The sequence below is a fragment of the Acipenser ruthenus genome, chromosome 4, assembly GCF_902713425.1.
Source record: "Acipenser ruthenus chromosome 4, fAciRut3.2 maternal haplotype, whole genome shotgun sequence".
Lineage (NCBI taxonomy): Eukaryota > Metazoa > Chordata > Actinopteri > Acipenseriformes > Acipenseridae > Acipenser > Acipenser ruthenus.
Genome location: NC_081192.1, coordinates 61410300 through 61419480, shown reverse-complemented (window position 1 = coordinate 61419480; position 9181 = coordinate 61410300). Strand labels below are relative to the sequence as shown.

The 9181-nt window shown below is 35.5% G+C and overlaps 1 protein-coding gene across 1 annotated transcript; it reads right to left on the bottom strand.

Annotated features, from left to right (window-relative positions):
* Positions 1–924: 924 nt before the first annotated feature.
* On the bottom strand, positions 925–3069 carry LOC117399906 (forkhead box C1-A-like). The gene has a single exon (XM_033999341.3). It carries the CDS (start codon positions 2797–2799, stop codon positions 1384–1386), a length of 1416 nt encoding a protein of 471 aa, XP_033855232.1. The 5' UTR covers positions 2800–3069; the 3' UTR covers positions 925–1383.
* Between the last annotated feature and the right edge of the window lie 6112 nt (positions 3070–9181).

Here is a 9181-nt window from a genome sequence, read left to right as displayed (position 1 = left end):
GTTTGTCTTCCCAAAAAAAAAAGTGTAGCCTATTCATCAACATAATGTTTTTGACTAAATGATTCCATTATTGCTTCCTGGGAATATGGTAATGAATTTCAGGCCTACTTTAGCAAACGTTATTATAGGTTAGGCGAAAATGCCATGGTGTTTGGGTATACCTCTTTTAATATACATTTACTGCAAAATTACAAATATAATCACTTAGTTAATTAATTAAAATCTAAATAAATACATAAACATTTAATAATTCTATAAAAATACATATATTTTCATAGAAAGGCTATAGCTGAAAAATAATACACTTATTGGTGGTCAAAATGTTAATATAATTATTGAAAGTTAATATAACGCATGGGTTGTGTTGGGGAATTTTTAGGTGATTAGCAGAAATATTTATCTGAAAGGAAACTTTAAACAGAAGGCGACATTAACCTGACAGTTTGCAGTACAGAGTATTCTGAAAACGTGTCTGTCCCTTACTATGTAAATTGTTTACTGCGACAATCTCAGAAAAAACTGTTCCAAAAAAAACATTAAAGTAATTAAACTAGCAAAAGCATGACATTTGTGAGTACACTGGTTTGTGGTGATGTGTAACGTGTAGTTTAAAGCTCATTGCTCCGGTGTTATTTGATATGTATCAATCATGGATTAAACCTCTCCACTAAATAAATATACTTATCTTTGCAAATCCTTCTCTTTTTATATTTCCAAATGTTAATCCTTTGTGATAATATCGGATTTAGCTATATAAGGTATACAAAAAAAAAGTATTTGCAATGCGCATAAAAAGGCTGTCGTGCAATGGGGTTGAAAATAACTCGTACAGGTATTCTTATACATATATATAAAACAAAAAAAAAGTTTATCTCCACACGTTTAACGTCTAGAGAAGGTTCTAAGAAATCAGACTTGCTTACGTTTCAAATAAAATGGCAATTTATTAATCAACAAACAATGCAATGTCTTCAGAGTACTCTCAGCAAAATATAAAGAAAATCGAAAAGATAAGGCGTTATACAGGTTCCGTCTTTTATAATGGAACAGATTTTTTTTTGTTTTGTTTTTTAATAGTTCAGGCAGTTCAATTTAGAACGCTTTTGGTTTTTGGTCCACAACACCCGATTACAAAATTAAAAAATAAATTACTATATGCTACTTACATTTAAAAAAAAGTACGTGAAAGATTGACTTTTTTTTTTTTTTAAACACACCTTATAAACACAGTTCTCAAAAACAAGAAGAAACTTACGTGTTATTTGGAGTAACACTGTCCTTTACAAACCAAGAAATGTTTTTCTGTCTGAATATATTTGGTGTCTTTTTTTACGTCGGTATGTAAAAATCTTTAGGAAACAAAGAAATAAGCAAGTGTTTTGGTCAGAATTTGCTGCAGTCATACACAAAAGCGCCTGAAGTGCGGTAGAGTGACTGACTGGAAGGAAAGGACATCTGACAACTACTATTTCCATTCACTGGCGAGTTATTTAAGCCAATTCTTTGAGATTCAAAAATCTCTCGCACTGAATGGAAGTTCTGTTGTTGTCCGGGGTATGTGGCGCTAGCCAAGTGGCTCAGATCTCCTGCCTGGTTAAGGTACCATGAAGCCAGGCGCCCTTGGTGAGGGTGGTGCCCATCTTGTCCTGAGCTTAGACTGCCCTGGTTCAATGATGAAGTGGTGGTGGTAACAGAATAATCTGACAGTGTTTCGTCCATAGTGGTGGTGGGGGCAAGGTGGCCCGACCGGTCTCCAGCATATAAACTCATCGCTTGCATGTTGCAATGGTAGGTCGTTCCACTGGTATTAGCATTAGTGGAGTTGGCATTTTGGCTGCAGGGCGAACTGTAGATAGAACTTTGGCTAGGAGAGTAGCTTAGCGATAAACAAGGTGTAATACCTGTCCTGGAGGCGATCAGGGTAGGATTGAGTTCTGTAGCGCCCTGGGGGGACCCTCTGAGGGTTATGATGTTGTCCACGCTGAATCCCTGGACAGGGGCCTGGCTATGGTGATGATCAGAGGTATCCAGGTTAATTGATCTGTTGGATGGGATGCTACGGGGGCTCCCGGTGGACATGCTGCTGCTACTGTCGGGACTCTCCGTCTTTGGCACTGTGCTGAGGGTAGGGGAGGCAGCCTGTGGAGGTGTTGAAGTCCCATTCTCAGTCTTAATGTCCTGAATCCTCACCGGCTGGGAGCCCTGCGCGGACTGCTCTTGATCGCGAGCCTGTCGGGATAGTGGGTCCTTCATCTGCCTGTCCTCCTTGTCCTTTAACGCGTCCTTTCTCTTGAACCGCCTCCTTCGTCTTAAGAAGCTGCCGTTTTCAAACATGTTGTAAGAGTCTGGGTCCAGGGTCCAGTAGCTGCCCTTGCCAGGCTTCTTGTCGTCGCGGGGCACTTTGACAAAACACTCATTAAGAGACAAGTTATGCCTAATACTATTCTGCCAACCCTGCTTATTATCTCTGTAGAAAGGAAATCTCTCCATAATGAACTGATAGATCCCATTCAGGGTGATCTTCTTGTCTGGAGAGTTCTGGATTGCCATGGTGATGAGAGCGATGTAGCTGTAAGGAGGCTTAACCAAGTCCTTGGGCTGAGGTTGCGGGGTGTAAGGTCCATAGGCTCGGGCCATGTTAGCTGGATACTGGTCGTGGGCCGGATGGGAGTACATGCTCATTGGGGCCGGCATCCCAGTGTATCCACCACTCGTGGCCCTGTAATAGCTCTGATCGCTGCTAATGTAGGGCACTACGCCCAAAGAGTTAGGACTCGATACAGAATAGCGCGCCTGCATTTCTTCTGTTCCACACTGCTCCCGATCAACAAACTTCCCAAAGTTCGTAGCACTATTTCACCTCCAGTGTTTTGGGTTGTATGTAAATCAGACTCCGGTTTTGTCAGCGTATTTTTTGATCTAAGTCTGATTTCGGTACTTGCCGCTTCTGCTTGCTTAATCGTACATTGAAAACTTCTGAACTTTGAGCATCCGTCACTAGATAGGAGTTCTTTTACGCAGTTACATTTGTTTCTGGTTTTGCTGGCAAGGGTACCTCCTCCCCTCGCCTCTGGCATCCAATTGAAGGCTGAGTCTGTCAGTGACTGCTTCTCCTGACCACACACACAAGAGGAGGCGTTAGAATCTCCCAACCCACTGAGCTCACACCAATGTCAGAAAATAAGAGACCTTCAGTCAAGTACAAGCAGCTCTTTAAAAGGCAATCACCATTTCAGTTACTACTTAAGGAAAGATAACATATTTTATTTAAATCTAATGAGTCTAATAATTCTAAGATCTAGCAACGCACGCACACACACACACACACACACACACACATATATATATATATATATATATATATATATATATATATATATATAGAGAGAGAGAGAGAGAGAGAGAGAGAGAGAGAGAGAGAGAGGCTTTAAAACAGTTCGACCTTTCCAACACACGTTTTTATGTTGCTCATTTTATGATGTTAGTTGTTAACATGTATTTGACCCTATATAATATTACATGTAATGCAACACCGTTATAATAATAGTACTATAATATAACCCTTTAGTCTAATGTGTTTACATTTTAGTGATATTTACCTTTTAGTAATATAGGATAAATAGGTAAACATTATTGTAAACGTAAAGGGTTGATTAACCTTAAACGGTGGCGTAAATATTTCAAGAATCATTCGGTGAAAACAGCAGTAGGTGGAAATAGAAATCAAGTGACTGTTAATTAAGATCATTTGGTACAAAAAACATTAGGTGTGAACGTTTGTGAATGTGTGAAGTGGATTTTCTCTTTTAGAAACCAAACGGCTCCCAGCATTCCAGCAGTGAAAGTGTTATTCTCACAGCTCCATAGTCGAGAGGTGTTCACTGTCATTTAAAATCCCTTTATTCTGAATTTCTGTTTTCTGGTCTTTACATATATATATATATATATATATATATATATATATATATATATATATATATACACACACATACATACATACATACATACACACACAAACACACACGTATATTTATGCATGTATGTATGTACATGCTACCACTTGTGATCTGCACCTAACCAAAAAGGGTTAGAAATTGATATTGTACTACAAATTTAAACGCATCGGAAATACTTTGTAAGTGGGCATTACATGTTTTAATAACTCATTGTAGTGTAATCTGACAAGTATGTGTTCAGCTCTTCGAGAAGAGCATTTTATCGGGCAAGCTACTTGCATGTCGCATTTTTAAAATAAAATTGTAAACCATTTTTTATTTCTATTGTGCATCCACCCAACAACATTCTTGCATAAATTGAACATGATGTCTAACAATGTTAAGGATATCTAGCAACACACACACACACACACACACACACACACACACACACACACACACACACACACATATATATATATATATATATATATATATATATATATATAATTGTGTACATTTATTGTTATTATGTCTATCTCAATTCTAAAAACATTTTCGTTAATATATACTTGGTTTACTTATTAATCTTACAGAAGCCTACTTTTTAAGCAACTTATCCCGACTTTGTACACCTTGTATGACACTTAAATATATCTAAATTGTTTAATTATAATAGAAGAAGAAGAAGAAGAAGAAGAAGAAGAAGAAGAATGTTATATTGACAAGTTGTGTAATAGTTTATATTATTTTACAGGGGACTTAGGTTTCGTAAAAGTACACAACTATTTCGTTGTAACAAATTTACCTTTTGATTTAGATAACGTTTTTATTTGATTTGTTCAAACATGACATATACATAAATAAATAAAATAAATACTCAGTCATAATAATAATAGCAAGTTAAATACAACATTACATTTTCAAAGATATTTTAATATTTTTTGAATGAAGCCGATTGTTTTACGACAGAACAAAAAAAAAACAAAAACGGGCTGATGAAGTCCACGAATTAGCCTGACCTGTCTCCTTTGCTAGTTTCCACTTTCAGAGACCCAGAGATGACCTTTCCTCTGCCTCTAGCTGTTTACACTACTGAGAACTCGACTTCTAACTTACAGTTTGTCCAGGCTTCACAGAAAAGCACTTTCACAAGCCCTGCAATGCATTCACTTTTTCGTGTGAAGTATGACGTATTAATACGTTTCTTGTAGTATATTAATTGCAAAGGATACATTATTTTAATTATCTCAGTACTGATTAACGTTAATTTTATTAAATAAGAAATAAAATAATATTTAAAAAGTCAGCGATACCTGCAGTTGTATGTATGTTTTAGGCATTCATTTTATTTTTTGTTAGAAAACGAGTAATCGGATCTGTCAACGCGCCTAATATTTTAGCAATAGGGTAATTATTGTAAGAATTACTACAGTGTGGATATTAATCCTTTAATCACAATTAACTGAGAAATAAAAACGTCAGAACACACCCTATTCAAAGATATATGTTGTTATTCATTATTTCAGTGAGCTAAAAGTATATTGAATATGTGATGTGATTCATTGAGTCATAGAGAAATATAGGCTATTATTTTATGCATAATATATTTAAAATGTGAAAGACTGTTTACAGTATTTATTATATTAGCATCATTTGGTTTGTTATTATTAACATATAATATTTTTAAACACTGATAGCCTATTTAAATAAAAAGTGCGCAGAAACTGCAAGAACAATAGTACAGTTATTTTATGTTGGTCTCTCCCATGGTTTAGTGGCCATGCAAACACTCTTGTTCTTTACTACAAACTGTGTATAGTTTTATTCGAGTCTTTAGGGAGTGTGTTAGGAATGACTGATACATTTCCATATAGGACACACATGAAGAAGCAGTTCTGCTTCTGGTTAAAATGTTGTCCCCAGCGTTGGCTCTTTCTTGAACTCGTGTTTATTTTGCTTTAACTGGCTAGAGCGAAACGACTGTCACAAAATGCAGAGACAATGTGAAAGTTGGTAGCGATGAGTGTTCAAACAGAAAATAAACATGTTGCTGTAAGTTAGGCAAATCAATCAGCACAGGTCACCTGCCATACTAATTTAAGCATTTTCTTTTTCTTTCGGCGAGCTTCAATTAAATATACTAGTTTTAAATACAGAACCCCAATTGACAATGCCGAAACTAAAAAGATCAAGCGTAATGCGGTGTTATAATAGTTTGAATATTTCATTTGAATCTAAAATTGAATTTTATTAATACCGATAAGGAAACGAATGAAATATACCTGTGCCTGTCCACTTTCGATTGAAGTTTTACTCGCATGTTTTATTTTTTTGTGTGTTTTCTAAAACTGAAGATGAGATATTATATATATATATATATATATATATATATATATATATATATATATATATATATATATATATATATATAAATTAAAATGATTAGGCTACCACATGTTTTAGTATAGATAACTTTAAACACTACGAAAATACACGATTTAGTGATGTTGTTAAAATAATAAAAAAAACACGGCTTCTTTGGTTCCAACAAAATATGATAATGTAGTGTGAGATTGTCGAAAGGGCAGTAAGTGCTCGGGTTTAGTGAAGTTGCAATCCACCTGCTTGTACAACTGGGTTTCTCAGTGTGCGAGCAGCGCCCTCTACTGCCCAATTCCGAATCCATGTGGATTTGTGGACGGGCCAATGTGTTTCAGGGTGGTCTGTTTGTCTGTATTTCTTGATATATGGTTTATAAACTAAGTTCACACTACCAGTCAAGAAAGCTATACAAAGCGTAATTCTGTTAATGGTTTTTTAAACAATGCAATGTATTGAAAAAGTAAAACATAAAACAGCATATACTACACTAATTATGCATAGAAATTGGATTTTGTTTACCTTTCGTTTGAGTATTTTTAATTTAAATATATTAAATACAACTGTGTCCTCTCTATAGTATACGTCCCATTAACCGAACATGGCGTTGATCATTTTATGTCACAAGTCAATCATAGGATTGTGTTTTGGTTCTTTTGCAGGTGCTTATGTATTAAGATGTATTTCTATGACGAATGTATGTAATGCATCACATTTGTTAGAAACTTCCCATCACATTTTTTTCAGCACAACAACCACGTGTTCAGATCAACGGCACACATAAATCCTGATGTGCACGTGAGGTAGAAAAAAACTTGCTCTGCCAAGACTCATGTTAAAAAGTGACTATAAATGTGTGCCAGGTTATATTGTTACATTGTATTGCAAATCATAAGCGGTAAGTATTTCGGATGTGCATTGCTCATGTCTTTTAAAAGGAAACAATATCCACACTGTAGTAATTCTTACAATAATTAGCCTATTGCTAAAATATTAGGCGCGTTGACAGATCCGATTACTCGTTTTCTAACAAAAAATAAAATGAATGCCTAAAACATACATACAACTGCAGGTATCGCTGACTTTTTAAATATTATTTTATTTCTCATTTAATAAAATTAACGTTTATCAGTACTGAGATAATTAAAATAATGTGTCCTTTGCAATCAATATACTACAATAAACGTATTAATACGTCATACTTCACACGAAAAAGTGAATGCATTGCAGGGCTTGTGAAAGTGCTTTTCTGTGAAGCCTGGACAAACTGTAAGTTAGAAGTCGAGTTCTCAGTAGTGTAAACAGCTAGAGGCAGAGGAAAAGTCATCTCTGGGTCTCTGAAAGTGGAAACTAGCAAAGGAGACAGGTCAGGCTAATTCGTGGACTTCATCAGCCCGTTTTTTTTGTTCTGTCGTAAAACAACCGGCTTCATTCAAAAAATATTAAAATATCTTTGAAAATGTAATGTTGTATTTAACTTGCTATTATTATCATGACTGAGTATTTATTTTATTTATTTATGTATATGTCATGTTTGAACAAATCAAATAAAAACGTTATCTAAATCAAAGGGTACATTTGTTACAACGAAATAGTTTTGTAAGTATCCCGACTTTTACGAAATCGAAGTCCCCTGTAAAATAATATAAACTATTACACAACTTGTCAATATAACATTATTCTTCTTCTTCTTCTTCTTCTTCTTCTTCTTCTTCTTCTTCTTCTTCTTCTTCTTCTTCTTCTTCTATTATAATTAAACAATTTAGATATATTTAAGTGTCATACAAGGTGTACAAAGTCGGGATAAGTTGCTTAAAAGTAGGCTTCTGTAAGATTAATAAGTTATCCAAGTGTATATTAACGAAAATGTTTTTAGAATTGAAATAGACAAAATAACAATAAATGTACACAAGTATATATATATATATGTGTGTGTATAATAAAACAAAAAGAAAAATACACAATTTCTAGTAATTAACAAATAGTGTTTATAAAAAAAAAAGAAAAAAGTATCGACGTCTCATCCGAAGGAAGGAGCCCCTTTCTTTAACCACTGGACCACCAAGCCCTCGTTCATCCGAAGGAAGGAGCCCCTTTCTTTAACCACTGGACCACCAAGCCCTCGTTCATCCGAAGGAAGGAACCCCTTTCTTTAACCACTGGACCACCAAGCCCTCGTTCATCCGAAGGAAGGAGCCCCTTTCTTTAACCACTAGACCACCAAACCAGACGGATTGGCTCAGACAGAGTGGATACACAGTGCTTGGCTACGGCTTTTTTCAGACCAGCCCAAATATTTTCTGTTGGATTGAGATCTGGTAAGTGCGAAGGTGCTTCAAGAACATTTATCTTCGCTTTCTTCAAGAATTACATAATTGACTTAGCCGTATGCTTTGGGCCGTTTTCATGTCGGGAGATAAACTGTCTGCCAACCAGCCTGCGATTTTTTTTGGTGAAAAATTATATTTTAGTATAATTGGACCAGGGAAATGAGTTTAAGAATGCTCCAGATTCCTGTTCCTATTTCTAGAAACATTTTAGATTTCGTTTGTTTTATGAATTTTCATGAAATGTGGTTTGCAGCGAGATCTACGTGCATCCAACTCTATTGTGTTCATGTTTTTTTCCAGTTCTTTCGTTATCTGTTATGCCTGATGCTTGTACATCGTTCTTGGTGCTTGGCTGTTAATCTTTGATTTGTTTTAGCTGCTCGGACGATTCTCTAATCTACCCGTAATGGTGTTCGGGCGTCCTCTTCTTTTGTGTTTCAGTTGAATTTGTTCTGTGGTACTTCTTGATTATTACTCTGATTGTGGATTTTGGTATTCCATATTTCTTTGATACTGTTCTGTAGCCATTTCCTT

Coding starts and splice junctions, on each gene's coding strand:
- LOC117399906 (XM_033999341.3), bottom strand. CDS start 2,799: ATGCAGGCGCGCTATTCTGTATCGAGTCCTAACTCTTTGGGCGTAGTG.